The sequence below is a fragment of the Rhipicephalus sanguineus genome, chromosome 1, assembly GCF_013339695.2.
Source record: "Rhipicephalus sanguineus isolate Rsan-2018 chromosome 1, BIME_Rsan_1.4, whole genome shotgun sequence".
In the NCBI taxonomy this organism is placed as follows: domain Eukaryota; kingdom Metazoa; phylum Arthropoda; class Arachnida; order Ixodida; family Ixodidae; genus Rhipicephalus; species Rhipicephalus sanguineus.
In genome coordinates, this window is record NC_051176.1 from 117,384,221 (window position 1) to 117,402,627 (window position 18,407).

At 44.4% G+C, this 18,407-nt stretch overlaps 1 protein-coding gene across 1 annotated transcript in view; it reads left to right on the forward strand.

Annotated features, from left to right (window-relative positions):
* LOC119396554 (uncharacterized) overlaps positions 1-18,407 on the forward strand; it is a 29,458-nt gene that overhangs the window by 8,185 nt on the left and 2,866 nt on the right. Inside the window, exons 5-8 of the mRNA XM_037663816.2 lie at positions 7,654-7,887; positions 12,207-12,485; positions 13,733-14,014; positions 18,167-18,321. Of these exons, the coding sequence (XP_037519744.1) occupies positions 7,654-7,887; positions 12,207-12,485; positions 13,733-14,014; positions 18,167-18,321 (950 nt within the window). The remainder of the gene's footprint in view (positions 1-7,653; positions 7,888-12,206; positions 12,486-13,732; positions 14,015-18,166; positions 18,322-18,407) is intronic.

Sequence of the window (18,407 nt, forward strand, 5' to 3'; positions counted from 1 at the left end):
GCTCTGCCAGCTTGCCAATATGACGTGCTCTTGCAAAATGCAGAAATGCTTCTACACATTCAAGCACAAAACTCAGTTTGTTTGATGTACCACGGACGTAGTTTACAGGATTCCGCTATTCTGCAATGCTTGTTACTTCAAGCAGACTGGGAGATACTGCAGCTGCGCCAATTGCGCCAAAGTGCTACATTTTCGACTTCCTGCTCCAAGTTGCGCCAAAACCGCAATATTTTCGAAAATTGCACCACGCTTCTAGAAAACACAGAAACCGATGACCGCAAATTCTTTTTCTGTCCAGTTTCAGCAGAACCTGAGAGTAATGTAAACAGCTATGATTCTGCTTTGTCCACGGTATCGAATGTAACGTTCCGTATGAAACTGGAACCAGGACAAGTAGACCTCATCAGGCTAAGACGTGCTGGCTTTTATGGCGCTATATAGGCCCACATTCTCGGCTTGCCAGGTAGCTGCTGACTCCATGCAGATACGCCGCACTACCAAAGCCAGGAACATCGAGAATTCACCTTTTCCAGAGCGGTGGCGCGCCTCTAGCGGTGACTGCCAGAATCACGACTTGTGGCTCTCTCACCTTCCTCCGTCCGCGTTTCCCGGCTGTGAATGCGTGTTTGCGCGCTGGCGTGACTAGCCGTGTGTCGCATGGGAAGTGTAAAAGAAAAATAGGAGTGAACTTGTAGTGTGCTGTTCGGTCGTAAGTGCAGCGAAGCATGAGTAGCAGCTTTTCTGCGGACGAGTTGAAGAAATTTTTATGCTCAAGCGGCTCGTGGACTGCCGACCTGACCCATGTGCCGCCTGTGTGTGAGCGTGTTATTCAAGCACATTTCGGCGCGTCAACTAGCCGCGGGCTGCAAAAGGGCTGGAAATTTAAAGAAGAAAAGTATATTCGCCGGTTGGAATGCTACACTACTGCAGCATTCTGGTCTGGAAACCTCGATGGTTCTCCTGCAAGTAGTGGGAAAAGAAAGTGTTCTTATATTGTTCAACATTTTCCCCCTTTGGTTGACAATCGCGGCAGCTTATCACACATGCAGAGATTACCTAGCTTTATATCCGGGCTAACCCAAGTAGTTGATGCTGAACTAAAACCATTCAGAGCATTTACATGAAACGTAAATAAGTGGGTCGAGTGGGTTTGTCGGGCAGAAATGTCTGTCGAGTTCACGTAAACGCTAGTCGGTCGGGCTGGGCCAGCCTGATTGCAGGGGTTAGGATGATCCAGCACGACTGACTAGCGTTTCCATGAACTCGACAGACATTCCTGCCCGACAAACGACCCAGCCGACCCGTTTACAGCATGCGTGTAAATGCGGATCGGTCGGGCCCGCCAGCGCCGAGGCTTTTGGAAACGGCAGCGGGGACCGGAAGCCCAGTTCGAATGTGCTGATGTCTCTGCTGGACACTGCGTGTCGTTTTTTCTAGAGTCGTCAGAAGCGAGTTCATGTAAACGCGGTCACATCGGGATCGGTCAGCCAGATTTCTGACTCGACTCGCTCACGACGTGAGCGGGTCAGTGGGGCGACGCACAAAAGCTAGTGCAAGCGAGCAGGAGAGCCTCAAAAAAACATGGCGCCCGCATATTTCCCGTCGTACTCCGCGCGGCGCTCGCCGCGCATGCGTAGAGGACCCCCTTGGAAAAGGCGAATTGGCCCGGACGAGTTCTTGTCATAGCTACGCACGGTGCGCTGCCTCCCTGAAAACAACGTCTCTGTGCTGAATCTTGATGGCACAACACTTTGGAAAGCAGTTCCAGAGGTTGGTGCAGTCACAGAGAGAACTATGAGCTTGTGGAATCCAGCGGAAAAAAAAGCCTTCCGCCTTCGTGCTAGATTGTTTTAGCTTGCATGTTCAAAAGCACTACTTCACAGACTTCCTTTGGACAACGAGATAATTGCACATGCAAGATTACTTTCCTTGAAGCACGAGAGCACTCAAGCAGAGGTGCGCTCTTTGCGCTTTCTCGCGAGCAACTGCCTTGGGTTTGTCTGAATTCCAGGTATCTTCGCTAATAGATGAGTGGCATATCTGTAATTGTGAGGACACCAAGGCTGCACTGTCAATCGATGAAAAAAATTGATGTTTGTTGAGTAAAGGTTTTTGCTATGAAAACTGCAGCAGATGCGCGAAAATATCCTTTGATGTCAAGAGTAATCAAAGTGCTTCTTTCTTTGCCTCATGGAAACGCAGACGTCAAACGAGGGTTTAGCGAGAACAGGAACCTTTTTGAGGGGCGCAGCTCACTTAAAATTGGGATTACTGTAAATGAGGACATGGCGGCCACATTTCCGATGGAGGCGAAAATGCTCGAGGCCGGTGTACTTAGATTTAGGTGCACGTTAGAACCTCAGCTGGTCAAAATTTCCGAAGCCCTCCACTACGACTTCTCTCATGATCATATCGTGGTTTTGTGACGTTAAACCCCATCAATTATTATTGCGGCAAAGAAGGAGTCACTTAAACCGGTACAGTTGTGATGCCACGAAAGTTTCCCTAACTGCTAAACTGATCAGGAGTGTCAAGCAGTCCATGGCAAAGTATGCTGAGAGGCTGAGCACTGAAACAAATGTCCACAAACGGAAAGTCATAGAAGTTGTCACCACCACCACAAAAGAGCTGATGCAGAATAATAGGGAGGTCTTAAAAGACCGAGTGGAATCAAGTAGAGCATTGCTCTCTTCGGTGCGGATGAACTCGTTAGTTCCGACATTAGGCAGAATTGTATTCACAAAATCAAAAGTGGCAAAGTACTCCTTCCTAAAGGAAACTCCGCCCTGAATGAAGCTGTTCAGCAAATAGCAGAATTTGACAAAGTGCAGAAAAAGCAAAAGCAATAAAATGCTCATGCAATATTTACTTTCTTTGATATAAAAATTGGTGACATCTTGTGCCCCTCGGTTCCACTCCTTGTGAATTTTTTTTCTACTTGAAACCTTACCATATTGCCACGCACGCTTTTTTTTTTTTGCATGTAACTGACCCATTGCCCGTATAACCACTGTCTTGCACACGCCGCGCGGAGTGTCAAACACCCATGATTGTTATGGTTTTTTCTGATAAGCTTGAGCGCGCAATGCGGAACAGTAGAGTTTATATTGTCGAACTAGTGCTGCCACCAGTGATAAGGCTCGAATGTTCGATGCCGCATGTATAAATGCCAACACGCCTTACTGCAGACCAGATTACTCGATGGCTGATGCTGTTCTCGCCACTCTCAGTGTACAGCTTGAATTGCTTGTACTTGACCTTTTATTTTCCGGGCACAAGTTCGTCCAAATAAAAGGTCTGTATTTCCGAGCCCTGCTGGAGCCTTCTTCACCGTCACGCCCATGTGACGATATGAATAACTGTGACATGGAACATTTGCCCTGTCATAAAATTGTCTCTTAACAGCAATTGGTTCTCTGATATTCCGTAAATAAAAAGGTTACGTTGCTTTTTTTTTTTTTTACCAGCTGCTCCAAAACACACTTTTCCTGCTCCAAAACACTATTTTTTTTTTTTTGCTCCAAAAGCTGTCTGAGCTGTCCCACCCCTAAATGTACGAAATGGCAATGAAGGTTTCTTGGCTCAACATGCCAACAAGTGTGGTTGTGAGGTTCATTTTGAAAACGCTGCTGTCATTCAACAGCACAAAGGTGATCACACCTAAGTCATTATTGAAGCAGAGAAAGTGCTGTGGGAACCACACGCATGTGTCAGTAAGCCATCTATCGCTCCCTCGGACAAGGCACTCCAATTCCTGGCAAATGGCATGCACGGGAGGCATCAGTGAGATATGCATTTGTACACCTCACTTAGCACTACGTTCGCCTTGGTGGGTGAGAAGTTCCACATTGTCGCTTCTAGCTTTTTTGAAAAGGGGTAAAATAACACTAGGAAGTGTTGTTGGTGCTGTGGCAGAAACCAAGCAGAGCAGGTGAACTGCTGACATTGCATGCTTAATGTCAAGCCATTACAACATCACGGCGGCAACTGAGATGTACACGGATCCCAGTGGTGTCGGTCTTAGTGCGGCGCTTGTACAGTGAAAACCCGTGCAGTAAACCTCAGTCGTCAGCACTCTCAGTTCAGTTTTTAACAGCGGAGCTGTTTAAAGGGATCGACAACTGACCAGAACGTGTGATTAGATCCTGGTGGAAATTAAAAGACCATGAATTATAGTGACAGATTCAAGCATCCTTTTCACGATTTGAGTAGAATTTATATTTTTAAATCGCATTTAAAAGTAACAAAAAACCGATATGTCACGCTGCTTAGCGCAAGCGCCTTGAAGCTGGTATGTGAAGCCGTTCACTTTGCCGTAACCAGTCTGATGCTTTAATGCGCACCATGATCAGTGCTTAAAAATAGAGTATGTATATTATTATTCATCACTGGTTTGTTCTGTGCTGCTTACAAGGTAAAAGGCATTGCACGCTGAGAAGCGGTGTTGCCTTCGAGGCAACTGGTCAAACATGTCGAGCCATGGTGCATGCGTGCTGAGTGCACGCATGCGCAGCAAACCACCATGCACAAACACAAGCCACTCTCGCGCTCACCTCCCACTGTTTGCAGCATATGTGCTGTGTGTATATGACTTCATATTGCTGCATCGACATTCCGTGTTTAGACGGAATGGTAAAGCTTCCGCCCAATGGTAAAGCTCTGGCCAGTAAGCTTTCCATTGCACTAAAGAAAACAGGTACCATAAAAATTGGTTGTTGGACCCTTTAAGCTTGAGGTTGTGCTGGCCATCGTTTCAGTAAACTCAGCAGGTGTGCACCACAGAAAGCGGGTATGTGCCAAACAGCTCCTAGCATAGCATAGCCATGCATAGTATAGTGTAGCAGTGGGGTGGGAAAGGGAAGTGAGGGTGAGTAGGAAGGAAATGAGGAGGGGAGAGAGTAAAATATGGCATAGCCTTGTATGGTATAGTTTAGCAAGGGAGTGGGAAAGGGAAATGAATGGTGAGGACTGATAGAAGGGTGAGGAGGAGGGAAAGGGGGAGGTGAGAGGGTAAACCCAGTGTTCTTCAAAATGGCATTTCAAGGAACAATGTTCCATGAACTAGTTCCTTTTGGGAGGAACGAAGGAATACCACCGTTCCTTTAAGGATCGGTGGAACTGTAATGGTAACTCGTTACATTTATCAAGGAACAGCAGAGGAAATGGCGTTCCTTCTGTAATCGTTCCACGTCATTGGACAGACGCATGCGCGCAACACATCATGCAGAGCGGGTCGGATGGGCAACCGCACTACAGTTCGCTGTAACCACGTGAGGCGTGAAAAACTGCCGCTCGCCGGTCGTGTGACTATGCTGCATCCTTGTTTTCACTTAAAGATGCCCACCAGGGCGCAGGGAAGCACGCAGCGCAGAGACCGTCTACGTGTGGGAGGGATAGCTGATGACTTTTCTTTTTTTTTCTTTTTTTCCTCGTTTTGTCAAAGCCAGTCTGACAGCAACCAACCTGGTTGTCGGCAGGATTTCGTCTTAGGGGGTGCAGAGCCGTCTTGCGTCGTGTAGAAGGGGGGGGGGGGGTATAGTGCCCCTTTTTCACCCCCCTGCCAACGCCCATGACAACCAAGGGTCGTTCTGGAGTCTGGACACATAGTGGAGAACTTTTACTTGAGATTCGAGTATTATCGAACCCAATTATAAGGTCGCCACCAGGAAAGAATGCGCTTTACCTTGCTCACTTTTTGTACGGCCAACTCGAAAGCCGTACTTTTTCTTTTGTTTTTTTAGCTCCGTATTTGGGTAGTTCTGTTACATGTCATCGTAACCTTGTCGGCATGAGGAAAAAGGGGGAGGTGGGGTGGCTGTTGGGGACCCAGACTAGAGGAACCAACGCGCCTGATCATTGTTCTACGAAGTCTTCAAGCGCCGCAGATAGTAGAGCAGAACTGATGTTGGATACGCACAGGACAGAGGAACCCTCTGTAACACTCGCGGCCGCAGAAAGTGAGTGAAACTCCGACATGTTAACCACAAAAACCTCGAACGGTGGGCTCCCGCTGCATATGAATGGACTTCTTTACGGGCCCCAACGTAGCTGTGGCGAGGTTGCACATTGGTTAGACCCCTTGGTGGAAGCATACTTGCTGCATAAAGTGTACGCTTCCGCCGTTTCCTGCTCGCGGCTCGCCGACTGCGTGGCTTTGACCCAGTTCATGGGAATGTTTTTCTCGTCGCGTGGTCTTTAGAGGCTGGTTCGATCGTCCCTTTCAGTCATGTATACCTCATGCATGCTGCCAGTAGCTGGGGACAAATCTCATCCTTTTGACACCCAGTTGCATTGATGGTGGGGAAAAGGTCCGCGACGTAGTGGACATGGGTGCCGCAGTGGCGCCTGCCCGGTTCCATCGAAGATTGCATTTGGGCAGGCATTCCTTCAACGTGTGTTATCTCCATGGCTCTCGGTGCAGTTCAACAGCCGACGTGCCAGAAACGTCTCTGTCATGCATGCAATAAACAATGCGCGTACATTCAGCGCTGCATTCTTGTTACTCCCGCTAAACCTGCTTTCGCCCCTTTATTCTAATTTCTGTACAACACGTTAGTGCCCTCAAGCCCTTCGGTGGAACGGTTCTTCAACACTGCCAAGGAAATGCTGACGAGAAAATAGGTTTTTCTGTTGGACACCAACATCGAGATGCAACTAATGCTGGATTCAAACAAGGGGCATTACTAAGTTGCGAAAATGTATCCTGAGCATTATTTTCAACTCATACTGCAATAGTGAATCTGTAATCATTAAATGCTTATGTATCGTTCATTTCGAGGTGGTTTCTTGTGCGAGAAATTTAATTATATTCATGCATTTGAGGTAGTTTCTATTTGAGAATCTGAAGCGTGGTATCCTGACTGCGCATTTGAAGACCGATGTGGAAAGTGCCATGTCTGTTGCCCTTGTAATAGGCGAGCACCAATGTTGCAGTTAGATATGTCTGGAGTATGTCTAGAGCTCTCTAAAAAATTTGTCTAGGAGCATTTCTTTAGATTCCTTTTATCTCCATATAACCTGCTGCCGGTGATGTTCAAATTCGTATAATATATGCAATTTGACGTGAGCTTTAAATTTCTCGTTTTATTGCACCTCAGGATTATCCGACACTGTATTTTAATTTTTTAAAAATCAAATGTAACGTTCATGTAACGACACGTTCCAATGTTCCGAGAGTAACAGGAGCACGTTTCTAATTTGGGAAGGAACGAAGAACGAACTCTCGTTCCTGTTTTAGAGGAACGTGTACAACACTGGGTAGACCATCGCATATCCATGTACAGTATAGCATAGCAAGGGGTGGGATAGAATTGATGGTGAGGAGGAGTGATGTGAGGGTTAGGAGGAGAGAGGGCAATATAGAAAAAGATGAAGAAAGAACTCGATGTGCGGTCGCCAGGTGGTGGCGCTTGCTTGCAAGCTCCGCAGTTCACTCAAGTTTCACATGCGCTGAATTGGCTTTAATTTAAGGAAAGTCAAAGTTCTGTTCTTCACATGCTGAGTGCTCCCAAGTAGGTACAGCACAATTTTACTATATAACTTTATGATAAGGCATTTTCTCTAAGCTTGTTGGTAAGCCTCAGCATGCAAGAATTAATTTCAAGAAAGTTCCTCAGTATTTGCTTCTCTAGATGCTTGAAATTTTAAACCCAGGTGGTGCTGCTGCGTGATCTGCGAAATGTGGGCTTCTGTGGCAGCTCTCAGTCAAATCACCGGCAAGGCCATGCGGAGGACTGTCAGCGTCAGGGTAATGCCTTGGATGCCTTGGTGCTTGAAGTCCAAGGTGAAGGTGGTGCTCTCGACGTTCTTGCCACAGAGGAAAATGCATTGGTGGGCGTATTCTACCAAGACCGCTTTATGCGTGAAGCCTACCAAAACTACCCGGAGGTAGGTCTCATGTGCAATATGAATGTCGTTTAGGAATATATTTTTAATTGCCATTGGTTGCATGCGATCCAAATGCACATTTATAAATGGTAGAGCAACCAAATGTAGTTGAACCTCAATATACCTAACAAAGTTGGTAAAATTAGCACTTTTTATATTAAAATTTGACATGTTGGGCAAAGTTTAGTCAGTGACAATTGCATTTATATTTATATGAAGAGAACAGCAAGAAATGTGTAAATAATTGTACAATGTGAAAAAAAAAAGTTTCAGTAACAAAAAAAAAGGAATTGGTTTAGTGTAACCTGGGAGCTAACAACTACATTTTGGCTCGATGCTGCATCAGCAAAGTCCTCATCATAACGGAAACTTGACAGAAACACTGGTCCAATGCACTGTGGTAACCTGTGTCAGGGGAGCTATTTGCACCCATTTCACTACCATGACTTGACCACATAACTTTAGGAGTTGGTAACAATGGCACAGCACGATAGGTGTGCTGTATGTGGTGAACTGAACCACTGCTCTCGACCTAGCCCAATGAATAGAGTGTGGAAACCCACCAGACGCCAAAAAAACTAAGAGAGCTTTGCCTTAACCCTTTGACACGCTATGTACACAATTGTGTACACCACTTGTTTTTGTTAGTTGTATCGACTAGTGGCTAAGAAAGAGCCAGATACATTGAGCTTTGGATGAATTGAACCTCCTGCATAACAAATTTGTCTTCATTTAACTCCATTTTGCAGTGTACTGTTGCATACGATCACTTTGCTGAATGCACTACCACATTCGACGTGCCGCTTCCCGTGAGCCACGTCTAAAGTACAATTTTAGATGCGAAGCAGCTTTTGCGCTGGGCTTTGTCCGCAGTTCCATTGGCGACCGTCCGCTTTCTAAAACCTACCATAGCCATCTGTAACATATTGAGCGCACGTTCGCGCCAAGGAGAAGTCTTCTTCGTCTTGTTCTTCGACCGCCTTGATGATGATACGTGCAGAACATTTTAGGGGCCTGGGCTGCCGTATGATGTCCTAGCTTGGCGTAACGCAGACAAAACCACGTGTGCTGGCACGCGCTAGCGCGTTCGGGCCTGTGTAAGGGGCTGGGTAAGACGCTGTAGCCTCTCCCCCTTACACTCTCTCTCAGCGATCACGTGATGGCGTCGGGGAACGAGATTCTGCAGACACGCGATGAACCCGTGTGGCGTGCTCCAACAAGAGTTCGGGACGAGTAACAGCAACAGCAACTACAGTGAATTCATGGTGTGCTCCACATGGAAGGATGCGTTATCAGGCAAGGTGCCCGTGATGAACGGCCCATGCGCTCCTTCGCATCCCCGCATGGTTTCCTTTAGTGGGAGATGGTGCAATTTTTTCTTTGCTCAAAATTGACATAACCGACAACGAATTCGCACTATATTTCTAGCTTGAGATTTGATTCTGTTAATGCAAAAATAAGGCATGAATGACTTCAGAATAAATAAATAATTACAATTTAATTGGGAATAAATACCATAACACACATAAATTAGTGTATTATGACATTATTTTGTTGCAATAAAATATCAAGTGCCTTGAAATAACGTTCTATTGATTTGACGCATTTACAGACTGTCCTTCATAAGTGGCTTCTGAAAGGGTTAAAACCTCATAAAAGCAGAGGGGCAACCTGCATTGTGGCAACTTCCTTTATGAGCAAGTGCGTTTTCTGTGCCATCATGTGCGCATTGCCATGTTTATTTGAATATAAGGCAGCATTTTTTTTTTATATCCTTAACCCCCTTCAGCCGCAACTTATGAAAAACTTTCTGTAAATGTGTCATATTTACACAACATTATTCCAGGGCGCTCAATATCCTATCGAAACAAAAATAATGCCATAATACATTGATTTATGTGTTTTTCAGTAATTAATCTTAATAAAATTGTAATTAAATATCTATGTATCCTGAAGTCATTCACATTCTTTTTTTCCATAAATAGAATAAAATCTAGGGCTATAAATGTGGTGCAATTTCGTTTTCAGTTATATTCATTTTGAGCAAACAAAAATAATTCTTTGGACATGGCTCATGGAAAGCGGCACGTTGAACAACTCCTCGAACATGGTAGTGCCATCAGCAAAGTGATCATACGCGGCAATACACAGCAAAGTGAAGTTAAATGAAGACAGGTTTATTATGCAGCAGATTCGATTAATTCAAAGCTCAATATATCTTACTCTTTCTAAGCCACTAATCGACACAACTAGCAAAAACAAGCTGTGTAAACAATTGTGTGCAAAGCGCTTTGAAGGGTTAACCACAAAGTCGCACCCCTTCCTATATGTGATGCCGATAGATTCAGTAACTGTTGCAGTACAGCGACAGCACCATCATGTTTCTGGTGAACCAGGCTTTAGACAGCAGCACAAATTGCAGCAATAATACAGGAGTTGCGTTTCGATTGCACTTGGATCCAGTCTGGATTGAATTCTTGATCGTGATTTCCTCCTTTCTGCAGCTTGCACAAATGAACAATGACACCAAGGCAAAGCAAAGGCCATTGATCATCTCCGTCATTGGCATAGCCAAAGGAGTGGGGGGTTGGTTCAAATCCCACCCCCACCGCAGTAGAAAATTTCGGGAGGCTTGCTGTGAAGTGAAACCAAAAAGGAGGATAGTTAGTGTTGCACTCAAGGGGCCCTGCAACACTTTTTTATCATAGTCGGAAAACGTTTTGCTTCAGAGACAGTAAAAAAAAACGTTCGCTCTCCTCTCACCAAACTGCATAGTCAAAGGAACCTATGTAGTCATAGCAATGGACACAAGCATTGGCTGATTTCATCAGCGTGAAAACATCATTAGTAATACTTATGTTTTTCGTTTTAAGTTCGATAAATAAAAAATATTTTCTTGCATAGTATATTCCACACAAAAAAATTTTAATTCCAAGCTGCAAAGGTGACTTCACGGCAGGGCTGTGCAGCTATGCAAGGAAGCCAGCTTCACGGCAATACGCAGGGATCATTTTTAGAAAATTTTCCACAAATCATTGTTGAAGGTGCATGTTATACGCAAGAAAATATAAATCCCTATCTTCAAAAACACTAAAAAGTATCTCATCTTTGTGCACTTCCAGTCTTGACAGGCGGTCATCTTTCTCCTACATTCATGCAAGGCGATACCAAGTGTACAACACCCATACTAGTATTTCAAGCACTTTACATGCCCGAGTCAGTCACTTGTCTCATATTGAGCCCGCTACGATAGTACAGAGCTCAACACGCTTGTCTAGGACGCTCAAGCAGTGCATTCCAGACTACACTGGCGATGTCTATCGACTACACCTGGTTTGACATAGCCCATATCGAATCACGCATCATGGGTGGCAGTGCATGCGTAAATTTGGGCTACCTCAAACCAGGCATTCCCAGTAGATGCCATTTATGCAGTACAGAATGCACCTCTCTAGCATTCTAGACATGTGCGTTGAGCTCTGTACTTACCGATGCACATTGTTGTGTCCACAACCAACAGCTCACGCTTGCTCCCTCTCCTACAAGCCTCGCTAGCTATACAGTTTGACAGACATCACTTGGTGTCTAGTTCATTGAAACTGCTTCAAAATACACAGTCTGGATTTGGCTACTATTCGTCTGACAGTCTGATGCAGGACAAAGACAGTGCATGGCAACTTCTCAGAAAGCTCAGGCAGACTTTAGCACAAAAGTTGTTCTTGTGCTGCTTAGGTACCATGGCTGCCACCAGGTGCCACCATGTGACAGCATGTCTGAAATCCTTAGGGCCTCGACACATCAGTTGTCATCAACGTTCACTTTGTGCGGTAAACATGATATCTGTGAGTGACACGGGCATCATTAGTTGCAAATACAATGTGCAATTGGCAGTCACACAATATTGGGAATACTGTTAAAAAATTTGGCATTTTATTTGACAGCCATTGTAAAATTAGCACAGCTACAAGGGAAACTATGGGAACAACGTGTTAGCAGCCCCTATGTAGAACCTGTTGTAACCATAAAGATAACACACCATGGCAGCCAAGATGAGACCACATACCACTCATTTGTGGAGGCCATGGAAGGGCTACCAAGAGGCACTTCCCTGGCCTTTTGATGCACAGCCGGCTTGGTCACTGACTTATTCTGATGCAGGCACTGACTGCCACTAATGCATTGTGCTACTTGTGCCACCCTTTTGATGTAATCTAAAAGTGAAAGGCTTTTCTAGCTTTGGACTTGAGTAACTCTTTCATCTAGCATAAGTAGTGCATTTGGTAAATGGCTCTGACGGTGACCTTCCAACCACTCTGCAGGTTGTCTTTGTGGATGTTGTATACAAGACTCAGGGCAAAGGTCCATTGTTAATCCTGGCTGTGGAGGACTCCAATGGGGAAACTGAGGTCGTGGGTTTGGCCTTGTGTGCTGCCTCTGACAATATCACCATACGGCTGGTGTTAGAGCGCTTTGTGCTCCACGTGGGTGCTGATGCAATTGACCGGACACTGACACTCATGACTGACCGAGAAATGGTTGAGCGGGGAATGCTTCGCGACATGTTCCCCAATGCTACCGAAGTCATCTGCATGTACCAGGTCAGTCACTCAGACAGTTTCCTGACATACTTCGAAATGTTCAAAGCACAGTGACAGACAGGGACAACCAAGTGAACTTGCACAAGCACTTGTGTGTAACCTTTGTATGTGTTCATGTCCATTACCATTACAAGTATGCCTCACCAAGAATGCCAAAACTGAATATCCGTCAAGTTTCCTGACAGGTCATGCCATTTCAGCAATATCACACCTCACTGTGTAATTTAAAAGCCTTGTGTTACATACCACTCATGCCATAACACTTATGTTAAATAACCTGTGAAAGGAATAACTTCCTCTGAAGAGATGAATGTGTAAGGCTGTCTTTTCACATTGATAGCTTGTTTTTTCCTGCTGCCTTGCTCAAGGTTTCTTGGCATCTTCGCGTATTTGAATATGATAACCAAGCTTGTACATGGAGGTGTGTTACCACATCAGTGATTGCTCGATTCATGGGCTTTGTGATCTTGACTGTGTGCACTGATTATACAAGTGCAATTTTTCAGCAAGAGGAGGTAAGGGAGAGTGGGAAAATGGGAGTATTGCACGTTTGCAAAACGACAGCATTAAAATAATTAAACTAGCTTTGAGATGGTGCTCATGCATGCCTCACTTTTCTCTGTGTTCAGGTTTCTGAACACTTGCTGTGTGCCACTTGTTAAAGAAAATTGACAGTGTCTTGCAGTATTTCATGGCTGTCTTAATGTCACGTTGGTGTTTAATGAGCTGCTGCATTTTAAAATCCAGTACAGCTGTGTGTAACAAAAATGTTCGTTGACTTATCCAGGTCCTTGAGAGCCTTGGAAATCCTTGAATTTGAAAAGTACACCTTCAAGGCCCTTGAAAGTCATGGAATTGTTTTCTTTGCTTTAAAACCCTTGAATTTTTTTAAAGTGAAACTTCTGATGATTATTTGATGTCTGACAACGACTTGAGCAGCTCGATGGTTATCTGCTTTTCTCTTGCAGCCAGAGTTGAAACAAGACAATCTTTGCCAATGTTTCATTGGCAAAGATTACTCATGGTTTGTGAAGTGTGCACTTCTTTAGCTTCCTGTTTCTTCTGTGGCTGCTTTTTATGAAAACATATATATTTCAAACTGTTTGACTGCAGCTACAGTCTGTGGGCTTTTGCAAAGTATTTTGCTGTAGAACATTGAAATTTCTGTGACATTTGACAGCTATGCATGTAGGCTGTGCTCTGGGAGCTGTTGACTGATGGTGCGCTGGTAACTTTATCCACTGCAGGTGCTCCGTGCCTTTAAGCGCCACATGACGGCTGAGAAGATGGCCTTAAGCCGGGAGGAGAAAGTCAATGTGATAGAGATCCTGCAGCGCATGTGCCATGCTCGAGACGACGAAGCCTATAACGAGCTTTTCCAGAGACTCGAGGAAGCTTGCTCAGCCAGTGTGCTGGCATACTTTGTGGGCCGCTGGCATGAGATCCGGTCCCAGTGGGTGCAGGGGCTGCATGAAGTTCCTACATTAGGAAATCGTACAAACAAGCGTCTTGAATCAATCAACCTGAAGGTGGGTTTTACTAGTCTGCTTAGGTGTTCGAACGGAGATAGACACAAAGAAACACAAATTTACATCACAAGCGCTGACTAACAACTCAAGGCAAGGCTGGATCAATGCGAAAAGTTCCAGAAAGAAAAAGGCCCAGTTTAGAAGAGATATGTTGCAGTATGACTTTGACTTGGGCGAGTTGTTTTACACTTGTTTGAAGGTTCGGCGCGACTGAGGCAATGAAACAGATCCACATCATCACAAGAGTTACTTGTGAGTGTTAGTGATGTAGATTTGTGTTTCTTTGTGTCTGCGTTTCAGTCATGCTGCATGAACCAACTCGCCCAAGTCGAGGTATTATTGCTCAAGGAGTACATAACAAACGCTACGTTACTTATGGCGGGACAGTGAAAGCTTGGTGATATAAACTCTGTTAATTCCAAGTTTTCAATAATTTAAACCAGCCACCATGGTATTACTGAGCCATGCAGAACAACGTTGAAGGACTAATTCAAGTGCACATCAGTTTTCTCACAGATAATCCATACCACCTGCCACAGTATGGCCGTGCAAGTGCAGTTGACCAGTACACAGGGTGTTTTTTTTCTTTTAGACAATACAGATTTTTTATAAAAGTCCTATGACAGTAAGGCTCCTGTCGTTTTCGCACATCAGCTCCACGTCAAGGCATAAATACTTTGCCGCAGTTAAAATGGCCCTGATGCAACTAATTAACAAAAACGCGTTAATTATTTCATTATTGACTTTAGGGCAGATGTTTATATTAGAAAGTTGTAGTGCATGCTAATTCATGGCATACCCATCTTTTTTTTATAAATCACGAAAGTTGCACGTAATTAGAGTTATTTGTCATCGAATTTCAATGCCGATACCGAAACTGACTGCCATCGGCGCGCAAAAAACGCAACCACTGTGTTACGTCAGACCAGAACTGCTCGTGACAACAATGTGGCGAAACTTGAATAAAGGCGCGTCTCGGCCGTATCTTTTTGTGAAAAGCGGCAAGTCATCTTAGTTGCGCCACCAGATTGCCTTACCTTTGCGGGTGGCGTTTGGTGCTTATCTGTTTCTTTCGAGCTGTGCACAAAAAAAGCGCTATATCAACCTTTTCTTTCCCTGTGAAGCATAAAACTCAGGGCAGCCGCTGCGGTGCTTCTTCTTACAGACTGGTGAAATAGTTTGTCGTGCCTGTTTGTACTTTAAGAAAGAAACAGATAAGCACCACACGTCGCATGCAAACAGTAAGCTGTTTACTTGTGTATTTCGGAATTCTTGCCAATTTTCCTGAAGAGATTCTGCTTTAGCGCACCTTGATTTAAATTTCGTCAATACCTTGTCACGGGTAGTTACGGTCTGACGTAACAGAGCGGTTGCGCTTCCTGCACTCCGGGCGCAGTCACTTTCGGTATCGGCCTTAACGTTCGGTGATGAATACACTCAAACCTCGTTATAACGAAATTACATCTTACACGAAAATAACTTCGTTATATAAGGAAATCTGTTATAAACGTATATTTTTAACACTGTATGTATTGCAAGACTATTCTTCATTTACTTCATTATGACCGATATTTCGTTATATCCGTGTTCGTTATATCGAGGTTTCAATGTATCTCTAATTACGTGCAACTTTCGTGATTTCTAAAAAATGATATGCCATAAAGTGGCACGCACCATAACTTTCTAATATAAACAGCTGCCCTCATGTCAAAAGTTAAAAAGTTAATAACAGAGTTTTGTTAATTAGTCACGTCAATGTCATTTTAGCTGCGGAAAAGTATTTCTGCCTTGGCATTGAGTTCATGTGTGAAAACGAAAGGATCCTGACTGCCATAGAATTTTTATTGAAAATCTGCATTGTCTAAAAAAAAAAACACCCTGTATAATGCAGAGGTCAACATGCACCCTCTAAAATGATCAAGGTTTTCATGTAAGGTGAAGTCACTGAGAGCAGTGTTGATTCATAGTTGCCATAGTACTGGAGGACAGGGGCGTAGCCAGAAATTTTTTTCGGGGGGGGGGGGGGGGGGGGGGGGTTTCAACCATACTTTATATATGTTCGTGCGTGTGTTTGTATGTGCACGTGTATATATACGCAAGCAAAACTGAAAGATTTCGGGGGGGGGGGGGGGGGTTTGAACCCCCAACCCCTCCCCTGGCTACGCCCCTGCTGGAGGAGTTAGAGTTTGCCAGTTGTTGCCAGCACTCAGGTCCTCAGTTGCTTCCAGACGCTCATGATTCAGCAAAGCAGTATAAACACTAGCTAGAAGCATTCTTGAAATGCCTGTAGAAGGCACACACACATTTTTGTCAAACTTAATGATGTTTATGATAAAAGTGAATTTTCTTTTGCACACATTGCTTTAACCTAAGGGCGTGCGAATAGTGAAGTTTCATCTTGAATCAAATTCGAATCGAATAGTACCGAATAGTGACCAAAAATATTGAATATTGAATAGTATATTTACACGAAACTTGTACCGCCATTAACGGTAGCGTAATACGGCTCTGGTAGCGTAATGCGGTGGTGATGTTGTGCTCCATCGCAGTGGGTGCTGTGGGCCTAAAAATATTTGGGTGCCCTTCACAGCAGCGTTTTAATTGAGCACAAGAACGATGGGAGCTTCTGAATGAGCGGTGCGGTGCGGCAGTGGCGACTGCACAACGTGAACAAATTTTCACAAATGAAGCCAATCAGCGAGGGTTTTGCGGGCCAAAGTCGGGATGTTTTATCGCGCTTGAGGCATACGCGACTGAACTACGCAAGAAGTCCGTGGATTAATTTCGGAAGCGAAGTTGTGAAGGGCTTGGCTCATGTAAATGAATTAATAAACTTTATTAAAAGTCCAGCAGTTTCCTTCGAGCGAGGCGGGGAGAAGAGGGGCTTAACCCCTGTCCTGTCCCACCCCGTTGTCAATGATGATGGTGTCAGGTGACGGCTCGAAGTCCTCAGACCAGGGCGGCAACTTCGGCTTGCCGGACGGCCCAAAGTTGATCGGCCAGCTTGTCGCTGGTGGGTGTCACCTCCCAGCGGCAGCGACGCCTGTGTTCTTTTTTTTTTTACGTACCCAAATGACATAATCTCCTTTAATATAAAGATGCGGTCGCTTTTGAACCAGGATATCAATGAGAGTTTTAACGGAAGGCCTACTGCAACGACGTTAGCGTTAGTTTTAGCCACCCCACCCTAACCAAGTTGCACCATTGGCCTTTGTCGCGTGTTAGGTATTTGTCCTATCGAATTATTCGAAACTTCGAATACTGGCTATTCAAAAGTCGAATCGAATTATTTGGCTAGCTATTATTCGATTCGAATTCGAAACTTGAATATTCGCGCACCCCTACTTTAACCTCATTGGGCATACACATGAGACCTTAGCATTACCAAAATCAGCGTGTTTTTAAGGGAGGACGTGGTAATGAAAACTATTTTTGTTGTTTATGAGGATAAATTGATGAAATTTGGCATGCACATGTGATTTGTTATGCTGATATCATAACTGAAGTTGGCTTTGACTGTGAAAATGGAATGTTTTGCTGAAAGTCAGTAGAATTTGCTTCTGATTAAGTTGGTTGACATCTAAGGAATATGTGGTAGTGCAAGCAGGAAAACATCGATGTGCAAAAGAAAAAGTAGGAAGCGAAAGGCAAAGTGCCTGACCTTTTGCTTCCTACTCCTTTTATCACTCATCTTTGTTTTCCTGTTTTCATTACCATTTATTTATTGGCTGAAGAGTTCGAGAACAATGTAGGTTGTGAAGGTGACAGTATATTGAGATACCGGATGTTGTAAGGAGGTACAGAAGGTCTTTCAAATGGACATGGGGAAAGAAAACATACCATAGTCATAAATCACGGGGGCAGTGAATATTGAACATGGTTGTACATCCTGCTACCTATGAAGAGGGCAAAGAAGTTTAGTTTATCAAAATCATTTGCTTTAATATCAGCTTGCAAAAATTGTTTTTCTTTTTTCAGGGAGGTAAGGGAAGGAGGGCATCTTTTTTCTTTCCTTAGGTCTTGTTTTCTTTTTTCTTGTATAAAGAAAAAGAAAAAGGCTTCCTAAGCCTTTTTGATAGCAGGCTTTCAGATGCCTCACACCTAAACTAACTGCCATTCATTATTTATATTTTGTTCCTGTTAACCACACAGGTGGCGCACATTGTGAGCAAGCACGAAGTTCTGGACCAGCTATTTCATGCACTCAAATGCTTCGCAACACGCCTGAGGATTGAACGTGACCAGCGAGCCATGCAAACTATCCTCAAGATCGCAGCACCACCCAACATGACAGAGGACGAGCACAAGTACGTTGTGCGAAACATTATGGATAGCGACTAATGGTGCTTTCTTGTGGATAAACATTCAGTTGCAGAGAGGTAATTCAGTTCTA